The sequence below is a fragment of the Zonotrichia leucophrys genome, chromosome 2 (genome assembly GCF_028769735.1).
Source record: "Zonotrichia leucophrys gambelii isolate GWCS_2022_RI chromosome 2, RI_Zleu_2.0, whole genome shotgun sequence".
Classification (NCBI taxonomy): Eukaryota; Metazoa; Chordata; class Aves; order Passeriformes; family Passerellidae; genus Zonotrichia; species Zonotrichia leucophrys.
Genome location: NC_088171.1, coordinates 132,873,766 through 132,896,095, shown reverse-complemented (window position 1 = coordinate 132,896,095; position 22,330 = coordinate 132,873,766). Strand labels below are relative to the sequence as shown.

The 22,330-nt window shown below is 36.7% G+C and overlaps 1 protein-coding gene across 4 annotated transcripts in view; it reads right to left on the bottom strand.

Annotated features, from left to right (window-relative positions):
• Positions 1-211: 211 nt before the first annotated feature.
• The window catches only part of TRIQK (triple QxxK/R motif containing), a 58,468-nt gene continuing 36,349 nt past the window's right edge, over positions 212-22,330 (bottom strand). For all 4 annotated transcript variants that reach the window (XM_064706519.1, XM_064706517.1, XM_064706516.1 and 1 more), the window contains 2 exons: positions 13,252-13,337; positions 212-3,294 (listed from right to left, as the gene is read on the bottom strand). In XM_064706519.1, coding sequence (XP_064562589.1) covers positions 3,181-3,294; positions 13,252-13,337 — 200 coding nt within the window. In that variant the 3' untranslated portion in view covers positions 212-3,180. The remainder of the gene's footprint in view (positions 3,295-13,251; positions 13,338-22,330) is intronic.

The following is a 22,330-nucleotide window of genomic DNA, read 5'->3' as shown; positions in this document are numbered from 1 at the left end:
TCAAAGGAAGTTCTCTTCATTGTCTTTTATGCATTCATAGGCCACATTTAGTTTTATATGAGTTTAGCGGCTAGAACCTGGCTAAAGTAATCCAGATATTCTAAAACTGACATCAGTGCTTACTTTTGAACATTGTGCTGTTTAGATTGCTTTAATGTCCTTTCAAATGTATACATAGTTCAATGTGGTCAACATTAATAAGAGAACCAAATAGAAAAAAATCATTTATTAATAAAATAGACACCAAGCAACTCATACAACGACAGATGGTCCAAAATCCAAAAGGCATATTTCAATCTCAGATATAATTAAGGGCAAAATAAGCCAAATGTCCCACTAGGAATTATTGTACAGTTAAGAGATGTGTATTTGCTTCAATATTTACCACATATTTCTACATACACTGAACAGAAACTCTACCTACAAAAAAGATGGACTTTTTACAAAAGCATGTAGTGACAGCACAAGAGAGAGTTGATTCATACTAAAAGGAAGTAAGTTTAGATTAGATAATAAGAAAAAATTATTTATTCTGAGGGTGGTGAGGCACTGGAACAGGTTGCTCAGGGAAGCTGTGGATGCCCCATTCCTGGAGGTGTTTGACACCAGGACGGGGCTTTGAGCAATGTGCTCTAATGGAAGGTGTCTCTGTCCATGGCAGAGGTATTGAAAATAGATGATCTTTTTGCATCCCTTCTAACCCAAACCATTCAATGATTTCATGATTCTATGATCTTTCATGCAAATAAAAAGACCTAATCCAAACAAAGCAAATAGACAAACAGCAAACTGTGGGCAATAAGGACTCATAAGCCACACATCAGTGAAGCTGACAGAATCACATATACAAGCACTTCAGATTTGGTCTGATTCACAGTTTTAGGAAATGGAATATTCCTGTTCTAGGAACTTCATGGTCACAAATTTGGCAGTAAGTAAATAATTGCTTGCTTTTAAACACAACCAATTGAGAGAGCAGGTTGTGAGAGAGAGAGTGAGCAAGAGAGAGCAGATCAGTGAGAAGGATGACATGCATGAAGGAAGTAACTACCTATCTTTCTCAGATCATACATGACCCAGAGAGCTATGTGCTGACATTAAGGAAGCAATCCTTCCAGCATGTTATAGAACATGAAAACTGCTAGTGTAAAGTAACAGGAGAGGAGTAACAGGAGAGGTCTGCAGCTTCTGTGACATGTGGTTGGGTGCTGGTGGAGTGAAAGGATGTCACATGCAAGGAAACAGCTTGTGATATGCTTTTCCCTCCACTGGAAGTTGGGCCATGTGTCAGATAACGCTTCACCATAAATTCAACATGTTGCAAGGTGTTTGGTCAAGTATGTGATTAGTAGCGGACTGTAAGTCATATACATACAGAAATGTTAGGATTTTATGTCTGTAAGAGTCATACGTAGAAAATGAGATATATTTGCATATATAATTTTCTCTTTCATATATTCTTCGGAAGACTGTTGTACTCTGAATTTCTAGAGTCGTTTTGCATGGCATAAAGTGAATGAACACTATGACACATGAAGTGGATCCTTGGGGACTCATAATGTATATGGTCATAGTTACTATATGGTTTAAAAATTAACTGTATAGATCCAAGTTTCTTAAGTGGTGATAATGGGACTGTGTCAATTTAAAAGAAATATATTTTCCATTATAATATTTGCTGTTATTTGTATCCCTTTGTCTTCAAAATCACTATAAGAAATCTTAGCCAGGCATCTCAGGAACAAGACAGTAAATACCTCAGTTGCAATTAAATCTAACATTCAGCTCTCAAATTTATGTCAAAGCAAAACCAAGCCTCAGAATTATGAAAACTTTTCTGAAAGTCAGCCTGTCTAAATTTCCTTCTGACATTCAGCACCAGTGGCTTTACACATTCTTGATATCAAACGGAACCGGAACTGAATCTCAGTCAGAGAAAGACTGACCACACTTTTAAGAGGATCAAAACTGAGTCTTTACATCCACAAGCTCAGTTATATGCCAAACTCAAAGCAGAACAGGATAAAGCCAGAATTTTAAAGCTCCCTGCAGCTGCTCTGACACACCAAATTCTTCAAGTGGCTTTTGGCTATGAAAAGGAAAAAAATGCTATCTACAGTGTCTAATTTGAAAGGTACTTTGCAAGAACTGAAGGATGTAATGGAGCCAAGATTTACGAGTTATTAGTATGCCAGGAGAAAAAATGTTTTCTTATTACTTACAGTTCTCACATTAGTTAGATGATTAAAATGATTGTATAGCTGGAAAAGAATGTTTTTATACAACATGCCCCTAATAGGTAGAGCAAGTTGATACCAAAACCATCAGGAAGAGCATAATTAAAACACAATTTTGACTTTATATTAATAGTAGACCAATACACTAATTAAAACCAACATCAACTAAACTTTCTATTTACACTAGTTCAGACAGCACAGGAGGCAAAGAACTGTGTTTCAGAAGCATATGTGAATGTTAGAGCTTCTGTCATCCAGGTGCCATTTCTAACAGAACACATGTGTGCTGAACAGTTGGCAAAAGAATGAAAAAGATTACTGCAGATATATGGGCACACAGAATCTGGAATGACAGAAAATTAAGTCCATATAGAAGGTGACAGACTGCTTGTAAGAAGATATTCTTTTCCTACAATTTCTTCCATCTTCATGCATGCGCACACATGCACAAGAAAGATTAAAAGGGAGAGAAAGGATGAGGGTGTTTTGATATATTATAAACACAAATGAAGAAAAGACTTTTTATTTGGTATTTCTGCTTTCTTTTCAGAAAGGAACAGAAAACTAATTTGTTTATTAGGAAGCTCTGATTCCTAAATTCGGTCAAGGCAGACACTCCTGTGAAGTCAGCATCAATACCCATGATAATAGTAGCACCTGTCTTTTGACATCAAAGTTTTCTGCCTGAGAAAAACATAATGTAAACAATAAACTTCATGTATTGTACTGTTGCTCCTGGCTTTGATGTTAGACAAACACACTTGGCCAGGCATAAGTGTTCTTATGTTGGAGACCTGGAATGTGACTGACGTAGTGCAAAACTTTCTTATGAATTTGGACTGAAGAAATGGCATCATTTACTGTCTTACAGTGAAGGGACTGTGTGTTCCTATGTAGTCTTGTTGAAGCTGAAGAAATCTTGATGATAGATTCATTGCATCTGCTAGTTTTCATCTGGATCCAGATCAAGGTCCACTTCATTGGAAACATTAAGATAAAAAAAAGCATAGAAAGCCAACAAAAATACCAGTATAGCTGCAAGGACAAGGGCAACTTCCTGTAGAAATAAAAGAAAACAAAAACCTGTTAGAAATAATAACATATTTTCAGATTAATCAGGATTAAATATTATTTCTCTTCTACAATGCACATCAAAATAACATCAGACATAATATAATTCCATAAGGCATTGATACTTTATTGATTTCTTTGTTGTGGTTACCATTCCAAGTGTTGTAGAATCGTGGAATCCATTCACTCACCATTTGGTGAGTCTGATATACCATCAGAAAGAGGATATTTAGCTTAAAAATCTTTAGTCTTACCTAGAAATAGGAGCTTTATATCTTTTTATTATTCAATTCCTTCTTTTTTAAGACAGAATTCACAAACCACAGTTTTGAACACAAATTTAAGTTATGAATTTACACTGTGAATTTTGATGTTTTCTAGCAATATGTTACTGCTCTTTGCCAAAAAATTTGTAATTTTTTAATGAAGCAAACACAGTATGGTGGAAGTCAATGAAAATTGCTACCTCTACCTCCCAACGTCCTGGCATGCAGTACAACATGGAACTACATACTCCCTCAGAATTGGATGAAACTTTTCTTTCTTCAGCTCTGCAATAAGGCAAAAAGCACAACCATTTGCACTTGCCTCTCTTCCCATAAAATATTGCAACTTGCTGCATCTTCCTTAATTAACATAAAAGAGACTTCCAAAGTATACATGATTTATAGCAGCTTTCAGAAACAGAAAAATGTTTTTATACTACATATTATACTCATTATGTGACTGCCTATCATCTTAAGGCTGGACTCTGTAAAAATGCAATTATAGTACAATCATCCTCTTAATATTTCTTCTATTTCCTGTATTTCTTTCCTTTTTGTTTCATTCAAAGACACCGTATTACTAATTTTTAATTTTTTGTTTTTTGTAAGGCACAGCACACTTTCTATAGTTGACCCTCATTTTGCTAGACAATGAAAGATGAAAGATAAATTTGAGAAAAATCCTTATGTCCCTTCAGCTCACAGGAAGTATGACTCTATAGCTAACAACTTCTACTGCTTGACTCCTGATCATCATGATGAACTTCCAAAATTGTGCACTCAAGATGCTCCAAAGGTTAGTTTGTACCTCCAAATCCCACTCTCTCTCTAAGGAAAGAAGCAGAACTTCCCCTCAAATTCTGAGCTTCACATTAAGCCACAAAACAATTACATCAGAATGATCCCAATGTACATTTAAAGTGAGAGAAGAAAAAAAGTTCAGTGATTTTATAACAATTGATCTGAATTGGTACAGAAAATGTCACATAAAACCTATTCTGTCAGTGAGACTGAAAGGAGATGCCTACACTGAACCAAGACAACAAGACACCCTTTACTGTCCAAGGAAAAAAATCTGTCCATCTTGTGTCCTCTAAGAGAGGCCAGGTGAATTCTTCCCAAAAATTACCATTTCTTCCCTTAGACTAGAAGGGAGTGCAGATGGTACCTCCTGTGTGCACTGTGGGATTAATCCTACCCAGCACCTCTAGGTCGGTGGTGGCTTTGTGACCAGCATTGTGTTCACTGACATGAAGGAGTTAAAACTGTGCATTTCATTTTTTAAAGTCTAGCCCATAATCTGGCATTCTTCTATAGAGCAGCATTTAATTTGCATTTACATGAATGCATTATATAGTTTATCAGAATGTTGGATCAATAATTCAACATATGCCATCTAATAAATTTTGAAATACTACTGCCTAGTTGGCATATGTTCTATAGGAGCGTATTCTTTATTCTATAGAAACCTTTGCTTTCTATTTTATATGGATGATTGAGATGTATTTTAAATTTGTTTTACCACATTAAAATTGCTCCTGCAAATTTGCTGAGGCTGTTGGCTGCAGATTTCAACTACATTTCCCTCTTAGAATTGTACCATCCTCTGAACTTCATCCTCCTGATTTCATGATTTGATTTTTAAAAAGTACATCTAATTCACTCATACATTAAAGGAAAGGGGTTTTTGCTTTGTTGCAGTTGCAACACGTCAGTATCTCACAAAAGGGCATGGCAGCATCAGACAGGTTTCATTTATTTCCTTGTATCCACAGCTGTGCTCCCAGACCCATCTGGCCACACAGCTACTAATCTTAAGAGGATGTAATAAACAAGTGACATACAACTGCAGGCTCCATCTGCTCAGGAGAGTGGACAACAAAACCGCACAATGCAGGCACCGTTCACACTTGACACAGAGAGCAAATTCATTCCAATTTTAAAAAAGTTTTTTCTGTGTTTGGATGCCACACTTCCCACGCTTTCTGCTTTACAATAGGTTTACCTTTCCCCTCCCTCCTCCCCAGTATCCCTTATGAAATGCTGTGAGTAGCAGCAGCAAATTTTCAGGAACCTTTGCATTAAAAATTTTTTTCAAAGGAAGTGGAATTGGGAAAATCTTGAGTTTTACTCTCAGGCTGCCCAGTAACTGCTTGACAGAAGCTGTTCTTTAATTCCTCTGCCTAAGTTTCACAGTGAGTAACACTGTGATAACAATACTATTTTCCCTGCACAGCCATTAGGAACTGTGTGGGTGCATCAGTATTTATTATCCCTGGGAATGAAGTCTTACTAAAACTCCAGGTTCGAGAGTTATGCAAGAACCTTAGTTTTGAATTACTGAAAAAGGCAGAGTAACAAAAATATAAAATAAATGACCTTACAAAGGACATCTGGCACACAGCTAGGGATATGCAGTCTCTTAAGAATTGCATCCAGGTTATGGACTTTTATAAACATAAATTTTGCAAGGTAAATAGCAAATGAGATGCTGCACCACTGTACTGTATTTGCAACAATAGATATATATTGTCATTTTAATTTGCTTTATACTTTTCAGGCTTTGCTATTTGTATTTTAAGTCATGCATAGAATGAAATGTTAAAATACTCCCTGCTTGGCATATACAGCTCCCTTTCTCTTGCACTTTATGGATCATCCCCATCATCCTCTGCAAAATCCATTTACTCAAAGGATTTTACCATGAATAATTAAAGAATAGAGAAAAAGTTCTATAGAAACAAACTTAAAATGATCAGAGGGCATTTTCTCCTTTTTTTTTTTTCTTTTATATCATGGTACAGAACACTAGGAAACAACATTACTACTCTCAAATCCCAAAGTACAGTCATAGAAGCCTTTGAAAAGGAACAGGAACAGAATTTTCTATTTTATTCTCTTACATGTAGAATAGCATATGTAGAACCCTATTGATTTCAGTTTGGTTAAGTTTTCCAGAAACTTTTCATAAAGGAAATGCATACCATTACAGCATGATGTAGATTTAATTCTCCTATCATTTTTTGTTAGTTTTATGTCTCTCAAGCCAAAATGCTTGGATTATGTCCTCAAATTCACCTAATGGAGCAAGTGGCAGAGCTGGGATCTAAACAAGATTAATCAGGAGAGGGGGTGAGGAAAAAATGTTGGCTATGATAACAAAAATATGGACACTATGTATGGCAGCATCATATTCTACTCATATAGAGAAATATCATACTTCCAGGAAATGTCAGGGGGGTTTTACATGTTTTTTAATTGTCCTTCAAATAGAATCACACCATTTTTACCTGCTTAAAATTAAGTGAAAGAGTAGCACAAATTGTTCTCTTTGAATTGCTAAAGTCTCCCTAGTTCTTTCTGAAGAGATGAAAAGAAGATCATGCTGACCAAGGACACTTGTGCAAATAAATGTATAGGAACTCACAATCTTTTTACCTCATATAGTTTTTAACTGAAGACTTTAGGTGGATATTCACTGCAACCATGTTTTAGAGTTTCAATAAAATTGTATTTATAAATGAATGTTTACTTCCTAATGCAAGACATTCTACAGCTAACAGAAGGCAACAAAAGTAATTTATGAACTTTATTACACACTTTTAGGTTCAAATTTTTTTGCTGTGAAAACTTCAGATGGAAGAAAGATCATTGTTGTCTCAAATAATGAGAACAAGGTACTATTAGAAAGTCATCAAAAACACCTGGCTCTATGCCTACAAAACAACAGGATTCATTTTAAAACAGCTAGATGCAAAATAGTGTGTACAGGTATCAAAGATGCATACAGTACTTTAAAGTGGAGTACTCTGCCTTGAAAAACTGTGACTCTAAGAAGGTCTTCGGATTTCATGGGTAACTACTCCCTCAGTGTGATTTCTGGATGCACAAAGGTGGAGGGATTTCCAGCAGGGAGATGACCAGTATTTGTTTTACTATAGAGAAGAATGAGAAGTAGTTTGGTTACAGCATGTAATTATATACACCTGTATTTAAGTAAAGCGTTTCACTGTGTGGGGTCCTTTTATCCTGTTTACAGGAAACTTTCAAGGCCCAGCTGCAGTTAGCTAAGTTCAGTCTTGAACTAACATGCCATTTTCTAGGAGCACGAATGATTGAACATTCTTCAGGAAAATATGGACTTCCATATCTGTGAGTCCTTAATCAGCTGATCTCCCTCAAAAAAAAAAATGTTTTTATTTAGCAATTGGAAAGAATACTTCAACTTTGGCTTGTGTGAAAAGAAGGACTTGGCTGCCAGGAGTCAGCAAACTCAGCTCTCGTAGCTGCACCTCTCCTTCAGGGCCCTAGGAAAACTCAGATTACTCCAATGGACAGTGCTACATTCTGAACCACACAAGTATCAGGTTATTAAAAGTAATAGCACCCTATGTTTAACTGCTCAGACTTTTTTATATAGCATCAAAAGTTTTCTGATGTTGACATTTTCCTCCAATTGTATTGATTTTGTTTCCAGGATTTGAGGTTTTGCTGTTGTTGATTATTCTTTGAAGTGCTACAGACTGGTCCTAAGTAGAGACATAAGAAGGTTTGAGAAAGATGGTCTACTGCTCCAAGCTGGTACAGGAAATCCTCCTAAGATTTTGGTGGGTACAACCTCTTCACATCTCAAACCACCATGATTACAATACTTATGTGTTCAGGTGAGGTAAGCATCTGATTTTGTTCTTCTCTTTTTACTTGTTGTCTCCCCTCCCTCCGATTTCAAGGTCAGGGATCAAAGCCTGACTAAAGGGATAGCTAGGAATATCACACTTTATCCACTGCTGGCACATTAATCTGCTCTGCATTTTGTGAGACACATAAGTTGGTTTGAAGACCCAGTATTTTGGCCAATACAAAGTGCTTGGACTTTGCAGAAAGTATTTGGATGAAATTTTATGATCTGTAACATACAGAAGTGCACATCAAATGATCTAATAGTCTCTTGTGGCCTTAATTTCTACAAAGCTATGAAACTGTATCTTGAAAAATGTAGTTCACTAATTTAGCAGATTATGAATAGCATGAAATTGGAGAATATCTTTTGCTAAAATACACCAGGAATGTGTTGTTATCTATTCCTATCTAACTTGTTCCAGATGAAAGAAACTCTCCATAGTGAGGTATCTAACTACACAACAGATGAAGCAGATATGCAAAAGAATGACAGACAGTAAGCTCTCACTTTGTTTAGGAAACATTTTTTCCTTAGCTGAATTGATGTACTGTGTTGCTAATAATTCTCTGTGGAGTGATATTTTGCAGTCAATAATGTCTTTGCAGGTACATTGCAAATACTACTGTTAAGATTTGTGCCTACCTTTCAAGAAGAGAGAAAACTTCATCACTTGTTCCATGGACTACTAATTTGTTCTTGCAGTCTGTGAAAAAAATCTCTCCCCAAGAACTCCCGTAACTTTTGGTCTCTGCATACTAAACTCCAGCTATCTGGGGGCCAAGCTTCCACACTTCTCAAACCATTTTCTGCCTGTCACCCTCCTGCTGGCATGTTTTCCTCACCCAATGAGAGCAGATCTAGCACCAGTGGTGGAAAGGCCTTCCTGCTCCACTCGGTAAGGATGAACAGCTGGGCTTCCAGCAGGACAAGCCCCATGCAGGGGGCCGACAAAATCACCCAGAGAAAGCTCAGAGGCTCCCTTTTTGGTACTGCTACAAAGGATTTTGTCTTATCCAAACACCAGGAGACATACAGCACATTGCTTTCTCTTGGAGCTGTTCCTTGAGACTGGGTCCTGCTTTTCCAAGAGACACAATATATTTTGGCACTGTCTACATTAGTGTCACACATACAAACAGAGCCAGTACAATAGCTCTGCTACAATATTTAATCTTTAAACATGTTTAAAGAGCAAATATGACACACCAAGTACTAGCATGGTCACCCTGCTTGAACTAACTTTGGATCGTTATTAGTACTCAGCTGCTTCTCTGACATTATCAACACAGATAAAAATCCCTCATTGGGGAAATTAAAAAGTACTAAATGCCAGTGACTGAAAGAAACTTTGTTACTTTAAACCTTGCATTAAAATGACAAGGCAATCAAAGTTTGACAAGACAAGCTAATTAGTATGCCAGCGATGAAATGTGAAGAATCTCCTGGGGATTGGTTCTGAAAAGTTTTATGTCATTTATAGGGCCTTTTTTTAAGCTAATGTTGTCAGCTCTCGTGGTGAAATACACAACAGTTGAATTTCATTATCCTCATTGAAATTAAGGACTAAAATCCCTTCACTATTTTCTAGTCCTCTTTTTTTCTGCCCTAAATACTACATTAAGTCTTAGTTTACAGCAGACATGTAATTTCTTCAGGACACTAATGCAAAACAACCCTAGAGTTATCAATGACATAAAACAGCCTGTTGTTTTAAGTGACTGTAGGGTGCTTATTGTGTTAGCTTATTGTGTGTATGTATTTCACAGAACTACAAACATATTCCCCTTTCCCAGAAAGTTTATACTTTTACATTTATCCTTCCTCTGCAATATTTTTATTAGCTTGAACTTACCTTTTTTTATAATAAAAGGTTAATTTATTTTGAAATGCTGCATACTGCATCATGTACTGAATAAATACACATATAGACAAAGTACATGCCAAATACACATATGTGTCTGGTTTCTTCTCAAAGATTTACAAGAACATTGGACATTTCTATTTAAAGTGCCTACTTATTACAATGCATTGTAGCTATATCACCTTTTTTTTTTCTCAACACAGATTTAAGTCAATCAATTGCTATGACTTATTATTGCAATGACAGAATTAGGGCCTACATAATAAAAAAAGACTAAAATCTCAACCTTTGGAAGGTGAATCGTGTTACTTATTAGCATTACTCATCCCAGGGAAAAGGAGGAGCTCTTAAGAGACAGTGGGGAGTAGAAATGGTTTTCTGCTTGGGGTGGCAGGTGAATTCCCTGCTGACCTACCTCACCTCTCCAGGTGCCCTTAAACAACAGATATGAGACCCTGGAATCTGAGGACCAGGGAGATGAGAATGTGGATGAAGATCCATCCAGGTTAGAGGGGTTGCCTAGGGCAGAGCGACCTACCCTGCACATCAAAACCTCCTCAATTAAGAAAAAAATAAGGGTAATAGTCATTGGAGACTCCCTTTTGAGAGGAATGGAGGGCCCAATATGCCAACTGGACCCAGCTCATAGGGACGTGTGTGAGCCTCTGGAAAATCACCAACAAACTTCCCAGCTTGGCATGGCCCACTGACCATTGCCTACTGGTTTGCCAGGTGGACACATACAAAGTCCCAGCAAGACTAAGGATGATCAAGCGGGACCTCAAGGCATTGAGACAACTGGTCAAGGGATCTGAAGAACAAATTGTGTTCTTGTCTGTCCTGCCAGCTGCTGTCACAGCAGACATAAGTTGTCAAGAATTATTTCAAAAATTATCCAGAAAACAAGAGAGGAGGATTTCGGATAGGTGTGGAGGATGGATGTAAAAAGATGGCACTTGGCAGCTGGAGGATCTTAACGCCGGACTGAGCAAAACAAGTCGTGCTCCAGAGAGGGGTTATGGGGCTTCACAACTAAGCAGCCTCTCCAGGGGTAATGGAGATTTCCCTACAGATGCTCCAGGAGCATCTACTGCCCATAGTGAAGTTCTGCTGCTGGAGGGATTGAGCAGGGTGACGAGCTGTCACTGTGAGGTGGGAAGAAGTACACACTTTTACCCCAAGACATTAAATACACTTCGCTTCCATGCTGAGCACTCTGGGCTCTGTAAGCAGAAGTGCAGAGTTTACTCTACAGAAATTGCACACGTTCTGGTAGAAGTATTGTAACATTTACTAAGCCTGAAGTTGTTGGCATTAAGCAGGCTCAGTGAGAAGGATGCATTTAAAAGCCCTGCCTTCCTTCCCCTACAAGCAGATCCCCATAGGGAAAGGTGCCCAACTTACTTTCCTTTTTGCTTCAGTTCTGTCAGTTTTTCTCAGCAATTTGGAAACAAAACAAATTACTGTGATGTATTTGGGAATGATCCAGATTTTTTTTAAGGTCCAGAAGCACAAAAAATATTACAGCCAGAAGAAAATATATAATTTTTTTTTTTTTTAAAGGCAGAAGCAGAATTGTGAACCTCAGACATCACACAGTGCAACTAGCAGAACCCCAGAAACACATCCACTCAGGACCAGGAGAGCACATGTGCACCTTAATGGCAAAAGTCCTTTATTTGTTAATCCTCAATTCTTCATTATTTATATTATTACACATATGCTTTCCCATTCACCCTCATTTTTAGGAAAGAATTACTTAAGAAAATAAGGAAATGAAACAGGTTTTGAAGGACTAAATCTCATACTCTTCTCACTTGTGAAAGACATGCAAAAAACATGTTCATTTTAAAAGAATTAGGCTGTACACTAAGCCTCCAAGTAGAACATCACTTTTAAAAGGTCACGCCATTGAAAGAAAAATGAAAAGAAAAAGGAAAATTTAATAAGAAAGGAAGGAAAAGGAACTCAAAAGGTTAATAATTTATCCTTTAAACAAAAAAGGCAATCTACTTTTTCTCATTAAAACCTGACACACAGCACTAACTGAGGAGATTATGTTGTGAAAACATACTGCATCACACGGTAATGCTTGATCGAGATCAGCAATCAGGAGCAAAAAGAAAGCACTGTTTCGTGATTATAATAGCAAATTCTGGAAGACAACCAAATACATCATCTGGCAGCCTAACAGCTGTTACAGCTTGGTAGTAATACCTTGGCATTTGCTATAAGCTATAACTTGAAAAAATTGATTTCTCATCTGCCAGAAAGAAGAAAATGTTCTCCTTTTAACATTTCTGAAGTTTCTTTTACTAGAATACCCAGATAATGGATCTACTTTTTTATTTTCATCAGGTTTTGCTCTTGCTGTTAAGTTAATAGTGTATCAGTTAGATTTATAAAAAAAAAAAAACAATTTGAGGAAAAAATACTGGAGGCAACATAAATAATGTGTGTTCAGATAGATCCTGTTTAGATGACATACTGGGTAGTAGATAACAGAGAATATTTCTAATTGTCCTCCTTGCTCATATTCACAGCTGTGATCCAAAGTAATTGTTATACTTCATACCTGCCTGAAAAGGGAACACTTTCAAAATAAAATTTAGTACCTTTCCATATGCTTTCCTTTGCTCTTAGTTAAGCCTTCTTTTTCCAAGTCAGAAACACTTCACAAGGATGCAGACTAAGACAATAATGCTGAGAATTAACAATACTTAACAAACCCACTCTTTAATTACTACTAGCATAGGATGAGAAGAGGAACATGAGAAATGTTTATTGTAATTTGTCTAACTATATGAAATAGTAAAGAATTTGTTCTGTGTGTAGACAGGCTCCCTGAAACCATCAACTTTCTAACCACACAAAAAGGTTTACTTTTTAAACCTTAAAGTAAACATGGATCATATCAAGGACACAGACTATGTAAAATCTTTCCGCACTTCAAATATTCAAGTCATTTTATGGTTAAGTAAAAGCAGTTAATCATAAATATTTCAGATTCTAGTATTCTACTTAGATTTTCAAGTGTCATAAACAATATCTCTCAGAAATCAATATTCACACAGTACATCTATGAGGAAAAGAAACAAACACAAAGGTGGCTTAAGCTATCAAAGAAGTCTCTACCTTTACGCCTAGTGCAGTTTTCTTGGCCTCTGCTTTTAATCTTGTAGCTCTTAACATAGGCCTGGTTTTCTTATAATCTTGTTTCCCTAGAGTAAAAAAGCATATTCAATGAAAACAATGTAAAAACAATACAAAGAATATGAGCATTTATTTCAGTTGAAAAGTTAGATTCAACATATTAAAAACACCTCAGAGTCCAGCATTTTAAACAACAGCTACTCTGTCACACAGGGATTCAATCTGTGCAACAGCCACACTTAACACAGACAGTGACAGAAACAAGATCTGACAAATCAGTGTAGAATCTGTTACTCCAGAGTGACATTGAAATACATCTATGGATAGATATCCACTACTACAATGTTTAATAAATTGTTCCATAGGAATCAGTTAGCAAATAAGTTGATTAAAGGTAGATTATACTTTTCCCTCTCATTGAAATCAGAACAAAAATTTCCATTAGAATTTTTCTTGCTTAGTCACCTCTAATGCACATATAAATGTGGAAGACAAGACATTCTGGTAAATGTAAAGGTTTGTAATTCTGAACTGGAACATTATTTGCAGGTATCAGAACTCAGAGATATGGAGATCAGTCTAAGTAAATGCTAATAAAATCATTGCTTGACACCATCTCCTTGTAGAAACACGTTACACAAAATCTTCTAGATTAACTTCCTTCAAGTTACAGGAACTATCTCTTGAAGACACAAAGAGTGTAGCCCAGGGCTTGATCACACTGAGTCCATATGAACTGAGTTCAGAGGAGGACATGTAAACATTCAGAAATGGTAGAAATGGTATAAATCATTTATCTCAACTTAATAATAAAGCATAAAAAACCTGATATCTCTCAGGGATATTTCTGCTGTCTGAAAGGCCTGTTAGTGTTCTATCATGAACTATGAACCATAGCTTCTTTAGGTTAACAGAAGTCAAGGTACAGATACAGTCACAAAAGGAGAAGAAAAAGAAGACTCTGAAGAAACTGCTCAGAGGCATACAGCCTCAGTACAACTGCTTTGGCTTTTTAAAAAAGTCCTTTTTATTTTTTCCCTCCTAATGCATACCTATCTTTTTTTTCCTTTATGCCTAACTCCAAAGCTAAACCATAATGCTTAAAGTAGTATTTGGCCTTTTTCAAATCACTAAGTTCACCTACTTGTACATTAGCTTTCATTACTGTTACAGTCAAATAGTTTAACCTTTCCTTTAAAACTTTGTCCAGTGGTTTGTACACAAAAATCCCACTTATCCAAGCAGATGTGATTTTATATTCATAATCAATAATGCAAACTTCTCATTTTATGGCCACGTTGAAAACTGGGATATTATTGTGTAGTGATGAAATACTGAAATGTGTCTCTTTCTAGTAATATACTGGATTCATGGAAACCCACTTCTGGCTTTGTCTGCTCCTTGTATTACCCTGCTCATACTCAATACAGAGATGGTCTGTGTAGCATAACATGAATCCTGAACTCACATTACAAATTTGCCTTCATTATATCATCTCTCCTCAGCCCTACGGATTATATATTGGGAAGGTCTCCATACTGTTCTTTGTTCTTTGGTCAGATATTATTCATTATAGACTTGAAATAACTTAAAAATACTCAATAACAAATGGAAAAATAACTGAAAACATATGTATTAGGAATTTAAAAAAGGCAGCATATATCCAAGCAAACTCAAAAGACAGAGTGAAGAAAGGATGACAGAAAGATGATTTATGTCAGAGGCTCCAAAATATTCATCCAGTCGATACATCTTACTAGCAGGAAAGGACCACGGTACCATTATTTTTCAGAAGTCAGTAATATCTGATAATAGGATGCATCAGGAGTACAGTAATCTTTTAGAACAGCTGGACAAAGACTTGCAGAAACCACAGAACTGGCTAAGTCATGAGATTACATCAGCCAAAGAAACAATGTTTTTCTTCTCCCTAAAGTCTCACATCCATACTTTTGCCATGAAATAGTTAAAAGATCTTTCAGAATTTCCATTACAAATGGCAGGAGTTTATTACTCATAAAAATACACTCCGGGCTGAAACTTGGCATAGACACACCCCAGCCTTGAATTTTTTGTTTGTTTGTTGGGAGCCAACTTTCATAAGTGATGCAGCTGTTCTTACTTACTTGCGAACAAACTATAGAAATGTATCAATCTGAAATGTTTAAGCATGAAAAATATCTTCATTTAGAACTATATAACTGACAAGCTCTAAGTTCAATCTCAGTTCTCATAATTCACGTTTGCTGCTCTTCCATCAGGGGTAAAGGAAACAAGACAGTCAGAAATTTCCCTTCTAGTGATGCAACAGCACTAGATAATGAAAATTAGAAAGCCTGATAAAGTCCACCAGGAATGGGACAAAAGTCAGCTAGTAAAACCCACCTCCCTTTCCTCCCATTGCCCATTCCCCCTCCTCTTCTCCACAGCTCAAGTGCGAAGGTGACGTGAGCAGGGGCAAATATTGCATAGCAGACCCAGTTTGTGAAATACATATATTGGTAGAACCATGTTTATTCATCCAAAGCTTACTGGTGCTCTTTCACTTGGTTTCTGGCACCCTGCTATTCCTTATTTCAGTATTATGGCCAGAGCTAAGACTGAATTCTATTTACCTAGAGAATACTTCCAGATTTATATTAAGTCTGATATGAACAACTCACCCTCCTGTAACAACCAGGCTATTTCATTGATGACTCTAGAACTGGTAGTTCTCCAAATCCGTGCACCTGCCATTAATTTACCACTCTCCTTGCTAAATGTAATAGCCAAAAGGAAAAAAATACAGTAGGGAAACAGTCTGAGTCCATCAAGTACAAAAGTTTAAAAAGGGCATCTGTGGACTTCTTTGTAATGAAAACCAGATTCAGCAATCATACTAAAAGACTCTTAAAACTCGTGAACTTTCTGAGGCCTTGGGAAAGACATCTGCACTACAGGACTACAAAGAACAATGAAATGCAAAGCTCCTGTCACGTGAATACTGATCATTACCACCTGGAAAACAAGCAGAAAAAAGTAATACAGGCTCCCTACAGCCTCCCTTCTTTTGGGCTTGCAAATTCAACCAGTTGGGATAAGTATATTCACACTCTCAATGTCTTCTAGCTTTATCTCACTTATCCTGCAAGCTGTCTTGTACATTTATCTGTCAGAGTCATCAGTTTAAGCTATTTCTTCTTCTCAGGAAGTGATCATCAAAGCCAGTTGAGACAGACTCATCAGACAAAGCCCCATTTGTCTGCTTTATCTGATGCCTATCTGAGACACCAAGTTTTCCTGATGGAATATACGAAGGCAAGAAGAAGCCAAAAAGATACCACTGGAAAATTTCCAGACCAAATCTTACTTTTCTTATTAAACATAATCCTTACCTCTTTGACTAGTCATTATTGTTATCAATTTGTCATCTCTTCCCTCAAACTCTAAACTCTCTAGTGCCAGCTTCCCTAAACTTTTTTTATAACTACCGTTATTTATTTGCTCATTTTTAAACAAATGCACTACTTCTTTCCTTTTTCAGGTCCATCACTTCCTTTCTATTTTTAAGGCCAAAGACTTTAAGTACTCCATGATAAGGCAACTATTTTTCCTGACTGCAGCTCTCTGCTTGTCCTGCTTCCTGACAGTGCCTCCAAAGACCATCCACCTTCCCATCCAGTGCCTGAAGTAGCCTTTGCCTGTCAGAAACTCTACAGAGCTTGCCTGGCACCTCCTCCCTTCCTTCCATCCTTCTTTTCCACTCCTTTGGTGGCAAAGTGACCTCAGGGGCACCAGAAGTGAGCTGTGCCATGTTTACAGATCCTGTTTGGAAAACATGAAGACTATTTTACTAGCTGTAGGATTAGAACAGCATGAAGATAAGGGAGCTTTTTAGCTACTAAAACAGCTATATTGTGAAAAATTACAAAGGGTGCCTCCTTCAGAGTGGATATTAGAGATTCATACAATATGCAAAGTGAGTTTGTTTCTCTTCATGTAACTAGGAATAAAAATCTATGCATTTTACAAGGTTTTTTAAATTTAACTCTGCTTACAAGGGAAATTGAGATCCCATAATATATTATGATCAGAGATGACCTGATCTTGTATATTCAGTATTCTTTTTAATTAAAACCTCCAATAGCATGACGATAAATGCAAAAAACCCTTAAGTAATATGTATAAATTAGGCAAGTTATTTAAGTTCTGGATTAATTTTGTTGTGCATACTATCTGGCAGTGTCACAGAAATATTGCACAACACTGTCCCTCTGCATACATACCAAGCTCCTTTATACATGCAACCAAGAATGCAGGATGTTGAGCACTGTATTACAGAAAACTGACCACATTTAGGATTGTGTTTAAAGATGCTGCTGTTTAAGACACAACCTGAAAAAAATCTACAGAATAACTTCACGAGGAAAAAAACCTTGTATTTCCAACCCTTCTAGATATTTACTCCTTCATTCTAACAATAGCTCATTACTGGAATTGAATAACAGACTAAAGACTGCCTCTCTGCTTTTCAATTCATCAGGCTTAAGCAGAAACACAACTGCATCTTTGGCCTTTGTTGATGCTGCTGTCCAAGCTTATTATCATATGAATATCTAGTTATTGTTTTATAAATGTTCACATTTCAGGAGCTCCCTGCTTTCTTTTCTCTCAGCAGACTTTACAATATCCACCTTCATTATCATCATGTGGCAGCATTGCTCTTCGCCTGCATTTGCTACTTTAAAAATTAATGCACTGCTATTTTCTGAATACTGTACTGCGTAAGCTGCTTATGAGTACATTATGCTATCAAGCAAGCACATGCAGAAAAGCTTCCTAAACTGTTATTCTTTCAATGAAAATACAGCTGGTTCTGCTTCAAAGGCACTTCTTTTCACCTGCAAATGGACTTGCTTCTACACTTATTCCTCAATTCATTGTCTTTTATTTGTGTCTGCAAATCTTTAATTGCCTTTAATTAGAAAGAAGTAAATTCAAGCTTTAATCTTGCAAATACATTCAATCATAATTCTGTCTGGGATGAATACCAAGTTCTATTCACTGACTGATCTTTATAACAAAGGTATATAAATTTATTGTCCGTTTATATAGACCACATCAATTAAACCACAATGGAAAACCAAATAGATAAGAGTCAAAATATTTGAAATGAGAAATGTGCAATCTAAATTTAATTACTCAGACAAATAATTTGAAGATGAGTTATTTACAGCAGGCCAAAAAACCTGACAGATAGTTAAATTTTTTAATCACGCTACAGATTTAAAATTCCTTTCAACACTTTCAGTATAATTTGTAACAACCAACAAACTGCTGTCCTGAATCTTTCTGTGCTGGTATTATAGTCATACTCAGAACATTAGTAAGATGTTTTCCGTACATTAGCAATCCATTTCATATGTTAAAGTACTGCTTAAGGATCAATAAAACTACAACTAGAGGGTAAATTTTAGTTACCAGTAGCAGTTTAACTAAAGTACCTTACTGTAACTGATACTGAAAACCATACTAAAATACATACATATCTAATTAGAAACTAAAGACAGATTGTGCCAAGACTTACTGACAAACTGCAAGTGTGAAATCACACACCTAGTTAAGCTGAAATCAATTGGTTTATCGTGATTATTGATATGAATTAGTGAAGGTTCCAGGAACCCTCCACAAAACCCCATAGAACAAACACAGCAAGAAAATGGACTTCTGGTCTTTTCAGGGTTTGACTTCAAGCATCCCATCATTTTACCTGCAGTAACAGGGGTAAGGGAGAATTAGATCTCATTAGCATGGAAAAAGGCCCAGGATGGAGGAAGGTTCAGTCACGCCATCCTCCACAACCTCCCTATATGCAAGACACAGAATATCACACCCATTACACCTGAGTTCAGTTTTAGGTAATTGCTAGTTTAGGTCTCTCTTTAACTCCCACAGAGAGACTTCTCCAAAGAGTGAGTGACAGCAGCCTAGCACAACCTAAAGAGCTCCCTGGTGCTGCCTGTTTCACTGTCAAGAACAACTAGAGATGTTCAGAACCCAAGTCAGGTGGGTTGGCTTCAGCTCTAAGGTTAAGGAGAATAAATATGAACCAAGGAAATAGCTCTAAGGGATAAACAGAGAAGAAGAACCAGTCCCTACATGACTTTATCTTGATTCAAGACATTAAAAACACAGCCAAATTACCTTTGAAGTAATTATCTTTGGTATCATTAGTACTACAGAGAGAAAATCCCAGAGCCTTGAAGAGACTGTGAATTGCATTGAAAACCACAGCCTGAATTCCATCCCTGCCCAGCTATGAGGTGCTGGTTCCCAAGCCAGTTAGCTATGCCTGTGCTACAGAGCCCCTGCACTCTGTACCATAATTAGCACACTGCCTCTTCAGAACAGCTCCCCTGTACCACTTATGGTCCTGCTTTAAGCTACACTCTCAGGAGACAGGCTAGAAGACATTCCTGGGGGTCATATGAGCCATCCCTCTGCTCAGAACAGAGCCAGTTTTTAAACTGCATTCAACCTGAAAGTCAGCACCAGTGAGTCTGAGAGCAAGTCTAGGTGAGCTTATCCAGCTGAGTTTTTGGTATTTCCAAAGGTAGAGATTCCACAACTTCCCTAAGAAACTCTTCCCAACATTTGGTCATCCTTTTAGTAAAAATATTTTTCACCTACCTACTGAAAATATTCTCTAACTTGCCTTTTGTCCTACCATTGTGCACCTTTGAGAAAAGTTAGGCTTCACCCTGCCTGTGGCCTCAATCTATTAAGTACTTGTAAACAGCAGTAACATCTCAGCTTTCTCTTCCTAAAGCTGTAAAGACAGCTCTCTCAGCCTTTTCTTGTACATGCTGCACTCCAAATGGACATCCTGACCCTTCACTAGATGTATGTCCATGTCCTCCTTGTTTTCTTCTGCATATGTATGGCACTTGCCTTTTTCAACTATCAGGAAATCAATTCCATAGAACTAGCTGAATGGCTGACAGCTGAGAGAATTTAGCCATAAATTCACATTGCCTGAAGTACCTTAATGCCACCATTGCAATGGAACTAAAGTGCACCCAAGGAATTCAGTAGGGTCTGCAAACACCAAATCAATGGACTAAAAGGTTCAAATCAGTTTGTACTACCATCAATTCCCTAACTTTAGAGTAGCTTGTGTTTTAGTAGGAGTAAAGGCAAGCATTTATTTTCTTACATGCCCTGGGATGTAAGAAAAACTGAGTATGAGCTCAAAACTGAGCTCTATCATCTCATACATAGCAGTACAACTTTGCCTTAAGTGCCTTTCTAAATGCCAGCAAGTTAGGTGTCATGGGGAAAGAAGTGTTTTCTAAAGTGCTTTGTAACACCATTGAAAACCACAGAAGCACCTACACACCTGCCTCCTAAAGTGCATGAACAAGTATTTAATTCTATGATCTCTGAGAGATTTTAATTCAGTCATTGTATACTCACTGAATAATAGAATTTATTTCAATGTGAAACTACTCTCACAGAAAACATCTTCAATATGCCTGCTTCATTCTGAAAATAACTATTTATTTAGAATGTTGAGGAAACTCAGAAAAACAAGGTTCCATGGGAATTTCAAGCCTAACTTCAGTAAAAATCAGTTGGCAAACCACACAGCAGTAACAGTTTTATAACCTCTATCTGAGAATTGGCAACACAGCCCTAGCTCACACCTATGGAAACAAGATCAAGCTCTCAAGTATTTATTATTGTGTTTTGTGTTATGAGTGTCACACAGATAAATTCAATGACCATTCTTTTCCTGAGAAGCAGAAGTAAGATTTTCTTCTTTTTAATTGCTGTGATTCCAAAGGGAGTTTTTAGAGTCTTAGGTTAACAGGAAGATTTTTATATGTCTTATACCTACACAAGACTGTGTCTGTACTAAGAAAAGGCATGAAAACCCCCCACAGCCTCTCTATTTTATTCAGGTTTAATGGCAGCTCAAATCACTGACCATTTTTCAATCTTGAGAGACGGAACAGCTTGACACTAATAATACATTTGCAAAGGACACATCATCATTTAACACAACATTAAGTGCTCAGGGACAACTTTTTACTGTAGACACAATGTGCTCTGAGCTCAGGGTTGACATTTAATGCTACGAAGATAATCCAACCAGTCATTCATGAGGGGTAAATTAATTTTCAAGCAACTATATTTCAGCTTTAAGCCAACAAGAAGGACGCATTAAAATGAATAACTTCATTTTATGCTGCATGCAAAATTTAAAAACCCCAAAATATACTGCATTCTTAAGTACATCAAAATATACCCATTTAATTATTGCTATCTTTCCCTGATTCCAAACCAGAAGTCTGGTAATAGTTATTAAATATATATTCTGACTGGAAGCAGAAAATCCCTCAAATTTTCTAGGAGTTGCCATGAAAAGCAGCTTTTCATTGAAAATTGGTTTACATTCAAAATTTTATTAGCCATACTTTGATTGTAACAAGTAATTAAGAACATATATAAATTAGCACCTTTTCTGATACTTAAGGAATATGTTAAAAATCTATATAAATATTTAAGAAAATAAATTCAGGAAACCAATTATTAATAATGTACAGTCAACAAACGAAAACAATAAATCAGCTAATTATTCAGGAAATTTGTTTTCAATACCTGCAGAATATACTCAATTAACTGTAAGACTATAATGAAAGATCTGAAGAACAACACTAAAATTATTGATGCTTGCTACTACTATTTGATAGGCAGTCCTTTTTAATGCCTTTCAATGCTAAACTATCTGTTGCAATGCTGTGCTTAAGTCCAACATGTGCATACCTGCAGCCATTAAACAGTACTGGCTCCATGTAAAAGGAGCCTCCACACACAGGATGCAGCTCTTCAGTTAACCTCTCCAACAATCTTGTTAGCATTTCCTACTCAAACAGACAACTATGAAAACATTAAATGCCTTTCTTAAAAATAAATGAACGCAATTAATTTGAAACAGATCAACTGAAACTGGGTGGGCATTTGGCTTCTTTCTTCTCCACCTACATAATATATACATACATTACTTCCTACATGTTGT